The sequence below is a fragment of the Alligator sinensis genome, unplaced genomic scaffold, assembly GCF_000455745.1.
Source record: "Alligator sinensis unplaced genomic scaffold, ASM45574v1 scaffold680_1, whole genome shotgun sequence".
Classification (NCBI taxonomy): domain Eukaryota; kingdom Metazoa; phylum Chordata; order Crocodylia; family Alligatoridae; genus Alligator; species Alligator sinensis.
The window spans coordinates 743,182-763,313 of NW_005842508.1; the positions used below are offsets into that span (position 1 = coordinate 743,182).

The 20,132-nt window shown below is 42.6% G+C and overlaps 2 protein-coding genes across 2 annotated transcripts in view; both read left to right on the top strand.

Annotated features, from left to right (window-relative positions):
- IL18R1 (interleukin 18 receptor 1) overlaps nt 1–20,132 on the top strand; it is a 38,973-nt gene that overhangs the window by 3,311 nt on the left and 15,530 nt on the right. The window contains exons 2-4 of the mRNA XM_025213186.1: nt 3,136–3,217; nt 16,418–16,571; nt 18,742–18,807. Of these exons, the coding sequence (XP_025068971.1) occupies nt 3,203–3,217; nt 16,418–16,571; nt 18,742–18,807 (235 nt within the window). The 5' untranslated portion in view covers nt 3,136–3,202. The remainder of the gene's footprint in view (nt 1–3,135; nt 3,218–16,417; nt 16,572–18,741; nt 18,808–20,132) is intronic.
- IL18RAP (interleukin 18 receptor accessory protein) overlaps nt 5,029–20,132 on the top strand; it is a 66,201-nt gene continuing 51,097 nt past the window's right edge. The window contains exon 1 of the mRNA XM_006031516.3: nt 5,029–5,075. The gene's annotated coding sequence lies outside the window, so the exon portion shown is untranslated. The remainder of the gene's footprint in view (nt 5,076–20,132) is intronic.

The window sequence follows — 20,132 nt, forward strand, 5'->3', positions numbered from 1 at the left end:
ATTCCTGAAATGAAACATTTTATTATGAAAATGTTGAAAAAACAAAGGTTGACATTCTCAAAATAACTGCACTTCCCATTGTTTTCAGCTGAAGCTATTTAGTAAGCCAAATTCATGAATAAATTTTGACTATCCAGAATTCTCGTTTTTAGCTAATTTTTCTTTCATTTAAACATACAGCTGTTTCTAATTATAAATAAGCTTTGATTTTTAATGAATTGTTGGCCACTTCAAATATCTTCCATCTTCCATAGTGAACTTGACGTGAATTATTCAAGGAAGAACAAGTGTTTCCAGCACATCTGAAAAGCAGGTGTTTCAATGAGCATGCCTGGAGTTTTTTCTTGGAAATAAAGGTGAATTTGGCTATTTATGTGAAGTTCCAAACTGGAGAAATGCCCTCAAAATGGATAGTTGACTTCAGAGCAGGAGGAGACGGAGACCCACTGGAGCAAAAGAAATTGTTTCCACTGAATTTCTGGGAAAGTAAAATAGAGGTCCCCTATGAATTGTAACTCACAAGCTTGTGAAGTCACTCTAGTCTAGATGCTGAGGAGGTGAAGTTGGCTTGTGGGTAGCCTTAGCAACACAGAGTAGTAGGAAGGTGAAATACAGTGTTTCATTATTACTAGAATATTTTACATAAGAAAACATCCTTGTTCCATCCTTCTGAAGCAGAATCTAATCTTTCCTAAGGTAGGACCTAGGTAAAATTTATGTGCCAAATTTTTGATCCTTAATACTGCTAAGTTCTTTTTACTTTATAGGCACTTAAATGTTGTGTATATCTCCCTTTTTAATTTAAAAAAATGTTTTCTGGGTGTCTAAAATTCTACTTGTCTGTATGCCCAGATTACTTCAGTTCAGCTGAGCAGCTTGACACTTGTTCATGCCTCAGCTGGGCTGGAATCTAGAAGTAGGCCCATCGTTTCCCCTGACTTTTCCATAGATTTTAAGCTAGTAGGCATTCTCAGGTGTTCCACACCTGTTGATTTGAGCTTTACACAAAATATGGCAGCAGATGGATCACGGAACCAACATATAGGGGGAAAAAAAAGTTCAACTCTTTCCTCTCTGTTCCTTAAGTTCCTTCTTTCACCCCAACTTTTCCTACCTTCCAAGAAAGTGTCTTAACTACCAGCCTGTAGGCTGTGTTGGGTGAGGGGACATTCTCCACTACTCCTGTTGAAAAGAATTCATGATTCGCTAGGTCAGGGAAGGAATATGGTTTTGTACTCTGGTGGTTAGGACTCCTGTCCTTGGAGGAGGGAGGGTTCCGGATTCCAGTCCCTACTCTGAGACAGTGGCGACGTGTAGGGGATGCACGGGGGTGTATGTGCACCCACTGAGAGCGCTGGTGCACCTCCTGACCGTCCGTGCTCCCTCCTGCTTGAGTGGAGCGGGGCTTGGCCAAGCCGGCCAGGCCAGACCAGGGTCACACCCCCCCTCTCCGCTCAAGCCGGGAGGGGGAGGAAAAACCTCTGAAAGGTTTAGGGTTTTTTTTTTTTTAAGAGAAAGGGCCTAGATTTTTATCTTCTGGGTTCTAAAGTCTGAGTAGATGGACCGTTAAGCCTTGAAGAGGGTGGGATTTAATACACACCTGGTCTTCAACATTTCTCATTTGGCTAGCATACATGAGGCCCCACTCTTATGTGCTGGCTTTTGTGAGTCCCAGTCTGAACACCGAACTCTCCCCATGCATGCCATAGGGAGCCAAGATTACTCAATCAAGGCTGTGGATTCCACTATAATGGGAACAAGACTTTCAAAGCTCAGCCCTAAGGTTTATTCATTCCTTTTTTTCGTTTCTTTTTTTAAATTTTGTAAATCTTTGTGGAGTGTTACAGTGGTAGCAAATTAAATGCTAAAACTGCAAAAAGCTGAGCTAGTAAATTGGGACAAAACCTAGTTAAAATTGACTGGAGAGCTGTGGGAAAAGCATGGACCATATTAATTGTATATGGATCACATTTATTTCATATGCAGACATATATTTGCAAGTGTTAGAGAGGGACTGTGTAAAAATGTGAAAATATGCATTAGTATTAAGACAGATCTTCATCTTAGATGATAGTACCTACTGCCATGGAAAGATTCAGTGAATATCCTCCACACTTGTTTAGTAATATATGACATTTTGTCTTTATGGTTATAATTGGCTATACAGGGTACAAAGCAGTGAACCCAGCCCTACAGTAATTGTCATGGCTATCTGATTTGTGATATGAAACCTTATATGAAGAATACTGTAGACCACTAGTGTTCATTCCTTGCCAACAGATTTTTGTTTTAAAGTGTAACTGCAAAGGCATCAAAAGTAAGGACAGCCTTAGTTCTTATTGAAATTGAGGTGACTCCCATTAACTTTCATGGTTAACTAATAGTTGTGTTTCGGCTATTATAGTACAGATAAGCTTCAAGTCTACATACACGCAGCATCACTAATGCTTGCATTCTACTAAGTTTGGATCCTTCTTTGGGTCATAATCTGGATCGTCTTCTTCATCTGCCTCCTCATCCTCTTCATCGTAATCCTCATTTATGATGTGTAATAGCCTTAACATAACAATGATTTCCATATAGCCGTATACCTTATATCTTCCTGGTAGTATTAAGTAATCAACTTGCTAAAAAAAAAGAAATCAAATGCATAAAAATCAGATTCAGATGAAATGTATGTAACACCTAGCATTTTAGTAGGATAATTTTCATGGTTCAAGGTACAGATTTACAAACATCATGGTCCTGCAAAAAGCCCTCCTGCTCAATGTTAGGGATTTGCAAGACTGAGTCCTGCAGCTATCCACTGAACCTTTTAGAAAGGAAATAGTATAGTTGTAAATTTCACATGAACTATAAAAGGAAGAAAGGGAAAACAGTCATTGTTTTCTTTATTTGAAATGAATCCTGCCAACAGAACTTCATGGTTGTGACCTCATGTATGCAATTTCTCTCTTATGATAAAAAAATGAGTAACTTTCCTTTTGGAAGTCCCATCTCTAATTTCAGGCATTTGTAATATTGCTCATAGGCATTGATCAAGTTCAGTTTGTTGTGTGTGTGATGGATTGTGCATACATGTTCTTCCCATGCTTTCAGTTACACTAAGAGCGTCTCACTTCCCTTTTTTTCCAGAGACGTGACAAGTAACTCAAGAAAATGACTCTTGGAAATCTGCTGATTTTGTGCTTACTATTTCTTGATGGAGCTGCTACTGGTAAGCATAATGGGATAATTTTTACCTTATAACATGGCATAGTTTGCTATATATTTGATGTGCCAAAGTGTAAGAAGTTTCTGCTTCTGTGGACTGAAGGCCAAGAATCTATAGTATGTGTTCGGGATGAAGTACAGCTGGGGCTGGTTATGTAGGTGATGCTTGCATTGGGACAACATTTAACCCTGAACCAGAAACTTCTGGGTAAAGTAACCTAATCTGAACAAGTGTGGCAATTTGGACCAATCTCTGAATAACAAATCTGTGGAAAGAAAGAAAAGAAGATGTACAGAGATTATGATGATGATATGATCTCGAAGCATAGATATATAGGTAGAGCAAGAGAAGGGAGTTAACTGTCCACCTCTGTTGCCTCTCTAGCTAATGCCATTTTGTCATTGTACCAGTTTGTACCATCAACTGTGGTGATGCTGGTAGAATATCACTGCATTGGTTTTACGTAATTCCTCTTTAAAAATATAACAGACACTGGCTGCATCTACACAAGATGCTGACTGTGAAGTAGCCCGATACTACTACACAGTAGTGTTGTGTAGTGCACTGCTATTGCACAGTAGTATTAGGCTACCGTGCAGTAGTATTACTAAAAGGCATTCACTGTTGCTACTGTGTAGTAACTCAGGTTACTGCGCATTTATTTAGTACTTATTTTTACAAGTTCTAAATAAATGCTCAGTAATTACTGTGCAGTAGTGTCTCGTGTAGATGCGACCACTTGGACTGCAAGCCTTTTTGTATAGGAGCAGTACTTGGTTTCTCTGCTACATTGCATTTTCACCACATACAATAGTATGTTTAGAGAAATTAATAATAAAAATGGGTTTTGATATTAAACTTTGCTGATATGATTTTGACCATACAGAAAATTCTGAATGTCTGAGTCTTCAAGAAATCCAGCTATTTAATTGTTTTCAGTTATATAGGAGACCAGGAAACAGGGTCTAGCAAACATGTTGATTATAGAAGCCCAGTTTTTCTGATGACTGAACTGTTATCCAACATGGCAGTGTTGAGAAGCGCTTATTCTTCAAGCAGCCACTTGTGGCCAGGGGAGTTTCCTCTATCAAAGATCAAGGCCAGATTCTGCTACCCTTACTTGCTTGGAATAGTACCTTTGGGCCTGATCCAAAGCAATTACAGTCAATTTCCATCGACTTCAGTGGGCTTTGAATTTTATCCTTACTCTGTAAAGTGACTTCATTAAAACCAAATAAGGCTAAAAAAAAGCACACCAAAGATCTATCCTACCTGAGTAATACAGAATTGAGCCCTTACAGGAAATTTCTTAGGAAAATTCCCATTTCCATTAGCCAGTAAGAGTTTGAACAAAATGAAGTCAAGTGTAAGGAGAAAATAAGGACTGGACATCTGGAATCGATTCCAGACAGGGCCATGCTGTCCCCTGTTAGACAAGCTATTGGGTTTGCTAAAAGAAAGTTAATTTAAAAAAAAATACCAGTGAGCAGAGTGCAGCACATCAGACATGTAAAGTACTGTATTATAAGAAACAGGCTCTCTAGTATCATTATCTGAAATAAGTTTTGGCTTCCTATCTGTTTTACTTTCTTTTCTTTCTACCTTCTTTTTTTGGTGAAGGAGACCTGTGTCCCTTTCGTCGCTCCATTGATGTAATCGAGGGGGAATATTTTTTCCTTTGCTCCCCTGGATCAGAACAAGTTACTTTTCAAAATGAAAGCTACATGGGAAACTGGTACAAAAAAAATGAAGAAAATGTCACTCTGATACAGGAAACATCCAGAATTGTATCAAATGGAAGTATTCTGGAGTTTTGGCCAGCTGAGCTCAGTGACTCTGGGATTTACTCATACAAACTTAGGTGGGTACCTAGACCAGGGGATGATGTTAGGTCTTTGCTATTGCATAAAAATCAGACCCAATTCATTATCTTGTATCTTGTGTAGTTACTTTCCTCTGTACTGAATGCAGAAAAAAAAATCTACACTTGTGGAATCATTTTGCACTCATTTTATATAAATGTAAATGGTTACATAGGGTGCTAGGTTGGGCCCTAATGAATTTCAGGGAGAAATAGTCACTCAAAATTTAAGCAAAATTTTTGATAAAGGAGACTAATACTCTTTTTGATAAAGGAGAAAAATGTCATCATTCAGCTTTGTTTTTTTATGCAAAGCTTTCCATAACTGGAGCTCTTAAAAACAAAAATGAAATGATTAGATTTGATTTCTTGCTACATATACTCTTTTACCTCCAAATAACTTTTAGAAAGTTATGACTAAAATGGAGAAGTAGAATTGGAGCACTCTTAATTGTGGTATTGTTCATTAGGGCAGGAGGAAGGAATGGTTTAATAAGAATTATATAACACTCTAAAAAGATGGAGATATTTGTCTTATAACTAATTGTTGCTGAAAGTACATTGTACTGCAAATCAAAAGCTAAACTAATCATCATGCATCTTAATTGGATATTGTACATGCAATGGTTTGTGCTTTTATTACTGGAAAATTTAACAAGCAGGTAAGGGCCTTTACAAGTAATAGTACAGGTTAGGTGTGTGACTACAGCTAGTTAGCAATGAAGAATACAATGCCCATTTTTCCAGGAACGGGCATATCTGCATGTGCAATTAATGTGAAACAATAAACTCTGGAGTTTATTGTTCCCTGTCAGTGGGTGTGATGTGTCTTGTTCCTGTTTCCAGAAGCCACTGCCCGCTTGCTTATACGTGCCTGCCACCCCTTGATGGAAATAAATGAAGGGAAGCTGTATGATGAAACAAAAGGAAATGGCATCTAGGCAAAAGGATTACATCCTCTTCACAGGGCTTTGCCTCCCCTACACCTTGCCCTTACCAGACCTGCCGGGTGGACCTCCGACCTTTCAACAATATCCAAGTCACTTGAATGGTGTCTTAGCCAGTCACTCAAATATGCCTTGGGCTTTCCCCTGCCCTGAGGTCTTCAGGGCACATTCATTCTGGCTACGCTCTGTTGTTGTTGATGTAGGCCCTCAATCAAATCCAGAACAGGGCCCTCTTTATTTAGGGATGCTTATCACAAGGGGCCTCATCAATTACTTCACCCCTAGATCCCCTCAACTTAGGGATACTTTCTCAATCCATTCAGTTTCCTTCGTGAGACCTATCAATTTGTCCATCTCGCCCTTGGCCGTAGCACGCTTGTGACCTCCCAGGTGGTATCTTTCTGACTGGCAACTCCTATCACCAGCCCATTGGTTCAATACTTAGGTCTCTCAAAGCAACCCTAGCAGGCACTGCCTGCTTGCAGAGGCTTACCCCATGTCTCAAGCTGGACGCCATTGGGTTGCTTGGTTGGCCTTCTTCTGCTGGCTATTCAGTGTATTCAAATCCTGAGATTTGTCCTGGGCTCAGACCAGGTCTGTATGGCTCCCAGTCTCCTCTGTGCCTCACCACAAACAGGTACTGATCACTTCCTTGGAGCCAGTGCTTTCCCCTCTCTGGGTGTATGGGCTGGAGCACTCCCACATTTGAGTCCATTGGACCTCTAGGGGGCCAATCGCATCCATCTCCCTGGCCATGTGGGGAAACTGTAGCTGTGGATCCTCAGAAGCTGGGACTCACCATCACTTACGGGTTTACTCCCAGTCATGCTGACTGATGGCAGTGGAGACTCAGTATGACCCTAGGCTGAGTTGGGTGGGGATCTGTCTGTACCCAGGAGCCTGCTTGTCCCTGGTGGTGGGGATGTCCACCACCCCCAGGTATGCAGGGATGATTTCACCGGTGATGGTGGCATTCCAGCGTGACTCCCGAGTAACTGAAGGAGTGGCTCCGGTTGCACCCAGGCTCCTGCTTGTAGCAGGGGCTGAGAGGTGGCTTCTGGACATGCCATTTGAACATGCATCCGGGAGTACAGCACATTGAGATGGGTCAGAGCAGCTCCAGCTGGCAAGGGGCCTGGGGAGTCATCCTGTCAGGCCAGAGCTGCTCCCCCTGGCTCAGCATCTTGTGGAGGGGTGGCTGGAGCATGAGGGTGTTTCAGTGCAGGGCTAGCTAGCAGGCAGCCCCTGCACTGAAGCACTCTCGTGCCCCAGCCAGCCAGGGCAGCATCTACATGTGCACTGCTGTGGAGTTTTTAATTCTGCAGTGGGATAGCACTTGTATTTACAAGTACTATCCCGCTGCAGAGTAAATTAGTTTACTGCAGCCTAATAGGGGCACACATGTAGATGCTGAGATGTTTACGGTGCAGCTAATTAGTGTAGATGCACTCACACAGTGGACTACATTTTCATGCACTACAGTTTTACATATGAATTTATTTGAAAGTGGGAATCTTCAGGTGTATTTTGTATCATTATCGTCATCATACATGAAATTTATTTCTGTATATATTATTTATACAAAGATCCCAAAATTGCAGAAAAATGATCTATAGTATGTCTCCATCTGTCTTTAAGTGAATTTAATCCTTGTGATAGGCTTCTGTTTATATGCAGAACAGATATAAAAAGCAAAGCATCAGTGAAAAAATTGCTAACATTACTCCAGCAATGCATATCAAACCTGATCTCTAGGGACTACCTCAGTAGGATATTATGGGCAATGCTGAATCCCAAACTTGTCCAAGTGCTCAAAAGTGGATTTAGGAAACTACTTACCTGCCAGTTAGTCACATGAAAGTTACATGGGATCTGGCACTTTGTGATAATTTTTGGTGAATATTCTGGCAAATGAGTTTACTGGAGGAAATCTTCCAAAATCAATTAATTTAAAGCAAACATTGCAGAATATTTGCAAGAAGCATTTTTCTAGACAAATATTTTAGTAACGATGGATAGATATAATAATTTAATCCATTTTGTTTTAAAATGAGGTGTTCAGGATAGCTCCATGTTTCCTTTTCTCAAATATCCACATTTTAAAATCTAATCTTTCATTTTTAGTTTATATTTAAATGCATTTCACATATGCACTTAAAATATTATAGACATGGTTTTCAAAAATGTAGTTAATGATTTTAATACAGTATTGATTACAGGTATTGAGATTCTTTTTTAAAAACATTGATATTGACAATGTTTGAAATAAATTTAGAGAAAAGTTATTTTTATTCTTTGCTTGAAAAATTTTCATCAGCTGCACTGGACAATAAGAAAAAAGTAGTAAATGAGAAATGTCAGATCATTTATTCATGTTGCATTAGCTAGTTTATGTGACCCTAAAGAAGAATCAGATTTCCCTGATCTACTATACTTTAACAGTAAATCATAGAGTTCAATGAGGATAAATAATTAAGGATTATAATTCAATTTAATTACTGAAATAACCAGATATAATTTGGATTTTTATTTTAGTACAAGATTGTGTGTATTTTCTTGAAAATAAGAGATTTTTTTGGAGATTTGAAGGGTGGTTTGACAAGCAGAATATGTTTATCAAATGTCTTCGCCAGGTTTTGGCGGTGTTAATGTGGTTTTGCAGAGGGTGTATAGCATTTTCTGTGGTTTTCAGAGAAAATCAGGTCAACTGATCTCTCCAACAATAGTGCCCTTGAAATGAAAGTAGTGGTCAGGGGATTTTAAGTTATTAGGACGAATGGAAGATATAGAGGGACATTAAACTGCATTAAATATTAAAGGGATACTATTAAGGTTTTCATTTGCTAAGACCTATGCCTGTATTTAGCTTTTTGAATGTGTGTATCCTTACTAAGGTTAATGGGACTACATAAACATTTAGAGGTTAAGCACATACCTAGGTGCTTCAAGGGTAGAACACTCAGGCATTTTGTAGCATCTGCTGTAAGATAGAAATACAGAGCTAAGATCTGACTTTTATACTAAAACATGTGGCAGATGATTTATAATTTTTTATATATTAAATAATTGTAGTAAATCTTAATGATTGTTTAAATCATTTTTCACTCAACAATATGCTGTGTTGAGTCAAGGCTGAGGGGGAGTTAGTCAGTTAGTAGTTTTGTAGATTCATGTTCCCTACAAAGTACAGCTAAAGAACCTCACGAAGTGAAACTCAAGAAAGATAAAACCTTACAGATTAAAAGAGAAAATGATGTAATTTTAATGCATGTGTGTTGAAAATCTTTTCTGTTGTAGGCTTATCTATAAGTGATATCAGTCAAATCCAGATCTAGTGTAAATATGACTGATTCTGTCATCTTTAGTAGACCTGAACCTGCTTTTAAACCAGACCTAAATTTGGCCAGGGTTTCAATATTTTGTACAGTTTTCAGTGAAGTTTCTTCATAACCTGTGTCATCATAGATGGTGATTCCCCTTGTAATGCTGAGGAATGCATGCTTGAGGAGAAGAAGGAAGTATGACCGTGTGATTAAGGAACTTGACAAGGACTCAAGGAATGGGAATCCCATACCTTGCTGCAGGTTACCTGTGTGATTTTGGGCAAATCAGTCAATCTTTCGATCTCCTAAAATGTAGATAATACTTTCCTACTTTACTATACTTTCAGGTTTAATTTGGAGGGGCTCAGATGTAAAGGTGGATGGCTTCCATACACATATATACTGTATTTTCTTGCATATAAGATGAGCTTGAACATAAGATGGCTTCCTAATATTTAAATTCTATATATGGAAAATTTAGAAATTTTTATAATTTTCCAGGTATAGAATCAGGATTCTAATTTTGCCTTGAATTTGCATTGAATGTGTCCCCCTCCCACTGCTACAGCAGGAAAAATAAATCTGGAGTGGCGGGGGGTGTGTGTGTGTCAAGTAGCCTTTTTGCTTTCTGCTCCCCCCATTTCAACTTGTTCTCCCCTGCAGCCTCCTCCCTTCCCCCTTCCTGCTTTCCCTAAGCACATGGAAGCGAGGGGCAAATTTGAAAACACTGGCCTTGAAATTAGCATATACATAGACTTTATTCATCCAGAATTGATACATTTTACCTTTTTCAGAAACTGCTGCACGTTTTAGTACAGGTACTACTTAAACACAATTTTAAGCAGCACCTCTGTACATGTTTAAGCAGCACTTCTATATCTACTTGTATATAGTACAAACTTTATTTTTGTTTGTTTTTTAAGGGATTTTTGTCACGTCCCAGGTCAAATTAGCCAGATCAGGTCCAAATCCATTTGAATTATTCAAGAACCATATGTTCATATTATAAACTGTGCATGATATTAGTCCAAAGCCAAAAGGATGGTGATTTACCATATAGTTCATTGGTCTGGGCCCCATTAGACAACGGTATCTCAGACGATAGTGACCCCACAGCTCAGCACTGCTCAGGATGTGTGTATATTCCAGATAACCTCCAAAAGAATCCATGTGCTAACTAGCCTCTCACTTGTGACTCAAACTGGGTGTTCTTGTCATGAGTCCTGGGATCCTCCAAAAATGTATATGCAGATGAGGTGCAGGGCAACTTGGTCTGGCTCCATCTCATGGAGGGGGAGGCCACACTAATTGTATGCAACAGACTGAGAGAGGGAGTGACAGAGGGATTCTGGGTGAATTATTTGGGGCCCTATTTGGTGATGTTTACCAGACATTTAAGGCTGATGAAGAAACAGGAATAATTGGAAATGGGAAAGAAAGGCACAGCACAGCTGTGGGAGTGAAGAGGAAGTTTACATCTATTCAGTGTAGTGGCTCCCAATGATTTTAAACATTAGAGTTGGCACTGAGGGGTACTGTGCCCAGTGGGCACTACCATGTATCTTATTCAGAGAGGCTGCCCTAACCTTTGTGGTAGGTTTCCATCAGTATGTTTGCCCAGTATGGGACAGGTGTTTTATAGTCATGCTCAGTATTGGCTGCATTTAATCAACTGCATAGTTGATTTCCATAATGAAGCACACACTGCTTTTGGCAGTATTTTAATGGTAGACAGTGTATTCAATGAATGTATTTCCTTGAATGCAAAGGGCTTTTCCCATCAGGCTGATTGGAGGAAAAACTTTGTTTTATATGAAAGTAAATATGGTATATTCATTTCATCCAGTGCTGCTTGGTAAGTTGAATGGCACCTTAAAACAGAGATGTCAGCTGTTGTTCTGTTTTTTTACCTCTTTGCCCTTTCAGCATCTTCCAGGCAGTGATTCCATGATTTGTTTTAGGTGGGGATTTCCTATTCAAACAATTCCTTTTCATTCTCTGAGCAACAGGAAGGACAAACGTTATTTGACAAAAACATCTGTGGTCACTGGGAGTGGCTGAATACTCAGCACTTTGAGAAAAACAGGCCACTTGTTTAGGTGTCTAAAGAGAACTTTATTTTAGACCATGGTTTTCTGAAAACATGCTCTGTGGCTTTCAGTGAAATGCCTTTTCTCTAATGCTTTGGCTGATACTCCCTTTGCCTGATACTGTACCAACTTATTATCTGTGTCTCTGAGGAAACAAGGTGACTTTCTTTACAGAAGTGTGTGACTGAATAATGACTGAATTATCTGCATAATAGCAAAGAATGGGTGATATGAGACTGTACCTGCAAAGCTAATTCATGGAAATAATGTAAAAATTGTTTTGTGATGTATTCAGTCTGCTTTGGTGTCACTATATTAAACCTCAACAAAGTAGATGGACAAATCAATACAGTCACTTGCTGGTCTGATTTTAAATCTCTTGAACAGTATTATACTAATTGGTAGGTACATGTGTCACCACAAACTGTTAAGCTGTTATCAATAATGATGTAACTGAATGATTTAGGTAGGGTGAACTGTCACTTAGCCTGGAGACTTAAAGAAAATAATTCCTATTTTGTATACGGAAGTAATGAAAGGGGAATTGAATAGGGAGAAATATACATTTTTTCCTAAGGGTTATTTGGCCGAACTTTAAAAACAAATAATTGTATAATTACTACCATACACATCTTAAATGTCTATATCATATTTTTTACTTCATAGTAATGGAAGCCACAGTGTCACAGAGTGGACCTTGAATGTGCTCAAAAGGAACAAAAACAGTTGTTTTAACCAAAATCATTTACACACAGAGACTCGAAGTGCTGGAAGTGGTTACTCATTGAAATGCAATACAGTGACCCATGATACAGGTGGCAATGTAACGTGGTACAAGGTAATTATTGTTGAAAAAAATGTTGCTTATATTAGTAGTAACAGAATTGAGACTTTAGGTGTTCAACAGAAGCCAAACGTTTAGTAGATTAGGTCAATTAAACACTTTGTAGCAAAGAAGGGGTTTATATTTTGTTGGGTGGTGCCAAGGTGTAAATGAAAACAACCCTTTTCCCTCCCCAGCTCCTAATGGGTATCTGCTACATGATAAAAAATCTTCATGTTGCTGCTTCTCCCATGAGTATCTGTAAAATTGAAAGCGTTGCTGTGTGTGTCCTGGGCATGCACTAAAAAGTGGCTGCATGCAGAGGTCTATGTGGAGCAGGACTGCCTTTAATCAACTGCAGAGAGTGTGTTTTCACAGTGGTCACTTAGTGCTGTCTGACACAGTGTAAATGTGCCCTCAGACACACAAGAAAATCCACCCATCTCCCTACACAGATTTGGTAGATGAGATGAGCCAGCAACTGGAATTGCTTGTGATGGTGTGGGAATAGGAAAGAGTTTGAGGTGATTGCCTAGCTGTGGACATTTGTTTCCCCAGGGACAAATAGCAGCAGTACACCTTGTGCCTCTGCTACTTGTCCCCAGGGAATGCCCGTGCCATGTGCTCCCTGGTGCAGCAAGTTACCCTGTTTGGGGTAGGGGAGGCTGTGGCTAGCAACTGTGTTGTCCCCAGCAGCCTCACCTGGGGTTCTGGGGTCTTTGGGGAGCTGCAGCCATGGCAGGAGGGCTGGCAGATGGAATGTGACTCCAGCTCGCCAGGCTCTGGTTTTGGGTGGCATGTGCTGTTGCCATGTGCACTGTGGCACTTTTTTTGGCATGGATTTTTTTCGCCCCTGGATTTCCCAGGGTCAAAATAACACCCCTGTGCTGCAAGGTAGCAACGTGGGGAATGCCTGCATGTGCACGGTGTGGCACCGCAGATGGGTCTGCAGCACCACATATTGCACATCAGTGCTGTTCTGGACATGGCCAAGGGATCTTGACACTAAAATGGGTGCAAAAGGACTCGTCTGATGGTGGTAATATGCTTATTCAGTAACTGGCAACTGGAAGTTTTGGTCTTTCAGAACATTTATCATATTAGAGGTATAAAATGAGTACTCATAAGTGAACCACCTGAAACCCTGGAGTAGTTATCAGTTAATGTGTTCCAATTTCCTTCTAACCAGAACTGGTTGGAGGTTGCTATATGCTCTGAAGCATGAGGATTTATCTCCTCCTAAATTTGGTGTGTGCATTTTTATTACAGAAATATTCTTATTATTTATCTAACCCATTGTTTCGTTTTATTTCGTTTGCAACTGAATTCAAACATATGTCCTGGCATTGATTTCTGCAAGTAGAGTGTTCACTGTATGGGAACAGTATTTCCTTTCAGCAGTTTTATATGTGCTACCTTCAACTTTAATGAAAATACCTCTTTGTGCTTGTGTCACAGGGCACTAAAATGCTTGCTCCTTTAAGAGCAGAAACTGCCTAGGGAGAGGGCCCTAGGAGCCAGGCAGAAACACCTACAGGTGTAGGTTACTATGGCAGCGGGCTAACAAGGGAATTAGCCTGCACCTGCACCCAATCAGCTGACTGGAAGAAGGCAGGGCCCTGGGCAGATATAAACCCCAGAGCTGAGGCCAGCAGCAGTTAGTTCTCTGGCAGCAGCCAGGAGTAGGAGCCTGCAGAGAAGAATTTCCCAGAGATGCTGTGGCTGCTTATAGGGCTAATGGGGCTCCAGGAGCTCACTAGGTAGCCTGGCCTACAAGGCACTTAGTGCTGGGGGATAGTTTGACTCTTTTAAAGGTACAGAGCGCACCCTGAACTGCTTATATTATGTTATAGCCCAGGGGCTCATATTTTGTTTGCTGTTTATAAACTGGTGGACCAGACTGAGGCTATTGGGGAGGAGGAGGCCTCATTGGGGCAACACTATGGTGTGGAGATCCCAGCGCCAGTGGGTGCAGCGCCAGGGGGTGCCGAGTCAAAAGGGCGACAGGGAGCCCAGTGCCAATGTGGCCTCCGGGACAGGGCTGCGGGGAGACCAGCCACGCATTTAGCCGATAAGGCTGAGGGTGTCCCGCGAGGCATCCATTATGAGCAGGACCCAAAAGGGGTCTAAGAACCCACAGGGTTCAGTGGGGTCCATCTGGACCGTGTCCAAACACAAACACGGAGGCAGCCTCCCTATTTATTATAAATTACCAGCAAGATGTGGCAGGCGAGAAAAGGGTTGTCCGTTGGGCAGGATTGGCATGGTCATGGAGCCCTAGGGGCATCATGGCCATCCCTGGGGACCCCACACTGTGACAGTTTGTAAATTGAAAGAAGTTATTGCTCTTTGCCTTATCTATCTTCTATGTAGCATTCATTTGTAATATACTAGTCTAATTTGGCAATAGTGTTCTACCATGTAGATATATTTTTTACAGCATTAAAACCATTTTAATAATGGCTTCAACTATTACGAAAAAAAAGTAAAGGGCATGTTTTCTACTGTAAAAGCTGAAAGTGGCTTTGAAATTTTGAAAATATTCACCGTCTCTGGCCCTGGTCTTTTACTTTTTTTTTAACTTGCTGTACTTCCGAGAGTACCCAAATCATTTACCTTTGCACAAATTCAAGCAGAGGAGAAGATGAAATACACAAGTGGACACCACGGGGGTAAAAAAACACCCTTAGTTATGGATTGGCTAAACCTGTAGTTAGGGCTTTGGAGAATCAAGTCACCTATTTTGCTGCCTGACTTTAGGCAGTTGTTTTTCTTTTCTTTGCTTTTATTTTTCCTAAACTGGTCACATTTTTCTAATGTGTGATCCCAAATCTGGTGCCTGACTCCTACAACCCAGTGCTCAATTGGGCACTTAATCTATGCAGCTAAAGTAGGTCTAGCTATTAAGTAGAACAGTCAAAGCTGTACCTGGTATCTGTAAATCAATGATGGTGGATGTCAGGGAGAGTAATGAAGAGTATAGATATAAAGTAGGGTATATATATATATAGTTATTTACTCTTCCTCTCAAGCAATGGAGACTGGTGTTTTTAGTAGGTGCGCCACTAATTAGCCTCACATCCTCCTTGATAGCCACTCTGATCCACTTTCGCTGTCCAGTCTCTTGCTCTGCTTTCTGCTCCCTATCCTGTCTGCTGCTTTGCTGCCTATCTCCCACCCTGATCTACCATGTGCCCTACTCAAAATCATTCACTCTTGCCACTGCTGGGGACCAGATACTGGGCTAGATGGATCATTGATCTGACCCACTAGGACACTTTTTATGTTCTTTGGTCCCCTGCTGTTCTCAGTTCTTGCATAGTGTGCACCATTTAAATGTCCAGATGTACTCTATAGATGCCCATGTTTGAAAATTGGACTTTTGCTTAGAGGTGCACTGATACATTGGTCCGATATCGGATTGGCACTTATGTAAAGAAAATTGACTATATCGGTAATTGGCCTGAAGTGGCCGATAATTTGGCCGATAAATGCTCATGTGGGCCCGGGGAGGGGCAGATCGATGCCCCCCGCAGTGAGGGAGGGAGCAGGGCTTGGGCTTGGACTAGGGTAGGCGCTGCCCAGGTTGGGTGGGGCGGGGCAGAATGGAGCTACGGGGCGTGGAGGGGTGAGGCTCTCATCGCTGTGTGCTGCTCATCCAGTGGCCTGTCCCCCTGCTGCTCCCACTGCTTGTCCCCAGCCCACAGCTGCAGCCTGCCCTGCCCCACCCCGTGCAGATCTGGGGGCGTACGCCCCCCCCACCCCATGCCTTCCCAGACAACTGGTGGGAGCAGCGGCAGGGGGCGCGCAGTGCCTACCCCAGCCCCACTCCCCCACCCTCACTGTGGGGGGCATTGATTTGCGCCCCCCCCTCCAAGTTCCTTCCCTCCCCCTCCCCTTTCACCACAACTGAACTGAACTCAGCTATATCGGAAATCAGATATTGGTATTGGCCAGTATGCCTCCTTAAAAATTGGTTATCAGTATCGGCCCCCAAAATGTCTATCGGTGCACCCCTACTTTTGTTTTTGTCAGCCAACTAGGAGCTTCCTCCTCCTCCTCCCCAAAGCTTTTGTTTTTAAGATAATGTTGATCTTTCTTGAAGATTTTAGTGTGTGCTTGGCATGAAAAAATATTATAATGTTCTTTATTGATGCAGAACTGTACCTTCCATACACTTACAACAGAGGGAGAATTGAATTTTAATACCTTAAGACTTAGTGACTCTGGAATTTACACCTGTAGAATTTTGATTACTCATGAGGGAAAGGTATTCTACACAACAAGTACAACAAATCTGAAAGTAAAAAAAGGTAAGACTATTTTTGAAAATTCCGGTGCCCATAAAATTAAATTTGTTATCCCTCCTCCCCATCCCTGATTAAAGGGGATGCTTCTGTTTCACGTTCATTTACTGAAGGTTACTAAAAAGGAGAGGATTTGGGTCTGTATCCCTTATCTATAGATAAGTTTAGCTTGCGCATGTAATGTGACCAATTCAGATTAGGATTATTCCATGATCGTACCACAAGATGTGCAAAACAGTTTAGGGATCCTGGCTCTGGCTATGGGCAGATACTATATTTGTAGCACTATATACACCTTTGTAGTGCTACAAAAAGGGGTATAAAGATATACATCCTACCTGTAGCACTACAAAAAAGGTGGAAGCACTACAAAAATGGGAAGAATACTATGGAAATATTCCTGGATGAAACAGGAAGATAGCTCTTCTGCTACATTTTATAGCACTACCATAGAACATGTCTACATGTGCCCCTATTGCGCTGTTGTTACTGCACCATCATTTAGTACTTCCTTTAGGACATGTAGTGCTAAAGGAGTGGGGAGGGAGGAAGAGTGGCTGGTTCAGCGATTGCCTACTGGGGACAGAGCTGCAGCCATGTGGGGACCAGGAACTGCATTCCTGTTTGCTGCCACAGTGGGGATTGGTGCTGATTCCACCGTGGTGGTGGTGGAGATCAGTGCTGCAGCAGCACTGATGTCCACCAAGCACTGTTAGCGATTGGCTGTATGCTAATCACTGACATCCTGCCTGGTGGTCCCTTTCCATGGTGGAGAAGAGGTTAGGCTGTCAGTGCTTGAGCTCACTGACAGGCTGCCCTCCAAAGGGCTGCGGGGAGTGGGAGGAGAGAGAAGCAACTCCCTTTTGCCCGTGCCTGGAGAGCACCACTTTGTAGTGATTTAGTATGAAAGTATGTATAGAATTGTAGTGTTTTTGTATTTGTAACTCTGCAATGTGTTACAAATGCACATCTGTCTGTGGCGTCAGTCATCTAGTGTTTAAAGCACTTAGCTGGGGGTGAGAGTGGGTGCATGGCCCTCCTCCTTGGATCTCTTTACTTCCCAAACTGTTGATGCCTTCTGCAGTACATTGAACATTGAATAAAAAGACCAAATGGCACTGGGAAGAGGAACCAAAATCCTAGGCTCCCTCCAGGGGCACAGTGCCTATCTTATTGAGCCATAAAGTCATGCCCTTATGCTTGCTGTACTTCTAACCCAGTGAATCATTTACACAGGGCTGCTCAGTGGTCCACTTCAATGGGGAGAGAGTTGAGAAGGGAACATCATGATTTTAGCCTATGACCCAGCGGGCATGTCTATATAAGCTGTTTACCGGAGAGCTAACTAATTAGGTCCACAGTAAACATCTCAGCGTGTACACGTGTAGCCCTATTAGGCCGCAGTAAACTAATAAACTCCGCCGTAGGATGGTACTTGTAAAAACAATTTTTTTACTCTGCAGCACCGCACATACAGATGCTGACCCAACTGGTTGGGGTACCAGGGTGCTTTAGTTTTGGGCCTGCCTGCCAGCTAGCCCTGCACTGGACCACCCTTGTGCCCATGCCTCTGTAGCATGCTGAGCAGGGTTGGAGTAGCCCTGGGCAGGCAGGCTGATCCCCTCAGGGCCCCTGCTAGCCGGGGCTGCTCTGACCCGGCTCAACGTGCTGTGGTCCCAGGAGCACATTCAAATGCAGCACCTGGGAGCAATAAACTCCAGTACAGTATGCACCAGAGTTAATTGCTGTGTGTTAATCACATGTCTAGATGTGCCCAGTGTTTAGGCATTTCTTGTCCTGAATGGTAGATATGGGTTCAAACCTGCTTAAGGTGGTGTGGACCTAGAGCTCAGGTCTTCCACTTTGTGGACAAATGCCTTAACCACTAGGCTCCTGGGCAAAAAGTAGATTCTTCTTTTGATTAAATTGAATCGGACTTAATGGAAATATAGTAAATTGCTCATTGAGAGCGTGGGAGACCCAGGTGACTCTGAGGTGGAATTGAGTCAGTGTCCTGAGGGAAATGCTGAAATTGGAGGCAAGGGGTATATAATTCATAGTCACCTGAGGCACTAAATGGGGTTTGGGACTATAAGTTTTAGAAATGTTGCAATGTTTCATCTTCTAGTACTGAAATATTAGCTAGTGTTTAATATATTGCACTTATTTATTTTAGATACGCCTGAATTTGTAATTCCGAAGATAACTGAACCTACTGAAGCTTATATAGAAACGAAAACAGGTATCTAACTATTTCAGGAATCTTTACAATAGCCAAGGAGTTAATACAAGTTTATTCTTATTTCTTTATGGGAGACAGCTTGAATTGAGTCACACTCAGAATTATTTAAATGATGTTCTCCTTGCTCTGATTAGGGCTTTTGGCCAGACTATGTATTTAATAGGGCTGTGTGAAATTTCACTGGGTGTTTTGTTTCAAAGCTGTTTTGACGTGTTTCGAGTTTGAAACAGTGAAATCGAAATGAAACAAAAGGCTTCGAAACAGCTTTGAAACAAAACAAGGTCACTCAAAACATTTCAAAACTTTTGAAATGTTTTGAGTTTTGAAGCCGAGCTTACTTGGCTTTAGCACCGGTCCTAGACAGCAGCAGCAGCCTCCTGTCATCCAGCACGCAGATTCGGAGACTTGCATCCTCAGGAGGGCTGGGGGGCTGTACTGGACTCCTCCTGGGGGTGCGAGCCCCTGGATCTGCATGCTGGATGACAGGAGGCTGCCACTACCACCTGGGACCGGCGGCAGCAGCAATTTTCCCCAGCACTGGGCATGGGCTGTGCCCAGCGCTGGCTGCAGGCAGCAGCCTGAGACTTCTGTCATCCGACACAGCTCTGGGGGCTCACACCCCTGGGAAGAGTCTGGCACAGCCCGGCAGCCGTCGCAGGAGTGCAAGCCCCTGGATCTGTGCCTCAGTGTGAGGAAGCTCAGGCTGCTTGTTCCACCTGGGACCAATGCCCCCCTGCACACTCCCTGCCCGGCTCCAGCCCCCCCTGCATAACCCCCGCTCAGCTCCAGCCACCCCACAGCTTACCAGCATTAGCAGCCATGCCCTTGGCCCCCTGCATGGCAGGAGGCAGCGTGGCTTGGCCCCAGCCACCAATTATCTGCTGCCTGTGCCACAGTGCGCTGATGCTGGCCGGCTCAATGTGGCACGGGGCTGTGTGCTTTTGGGCAGCTCCAGGCTGTCACCTGGGGCTGCATGCCACTCGCAGAGACTGCCAGCCACACTGGCCTGGGTCTTGCGTGCATGAGCTCTGCGCGTTGCTTCTGTGTACGCAGGACCCAGGCTGGTGCGGCCGGTGACCCCACGAGCGTCGCATAGCCTTGGGTGCCGGGTTGTCACCTGGGGCTGCGCATCACTTGCAGGAACCTCTAGCACCACTGGCTTGGGTCCTGCGTGTATGAGTCCTGCATGCCACTTCTGTGCATGCAGGACCTGGGCCAGTGTAGCCGGTGGTCTCCGCGAGCGGCGTGCAGCCTTGGGTGACAGCCCGGATCTGCCCGAAAGTACATGGCCCTGTGCCAAGCCTCGCTGGGCCAGCGCAGCTTGC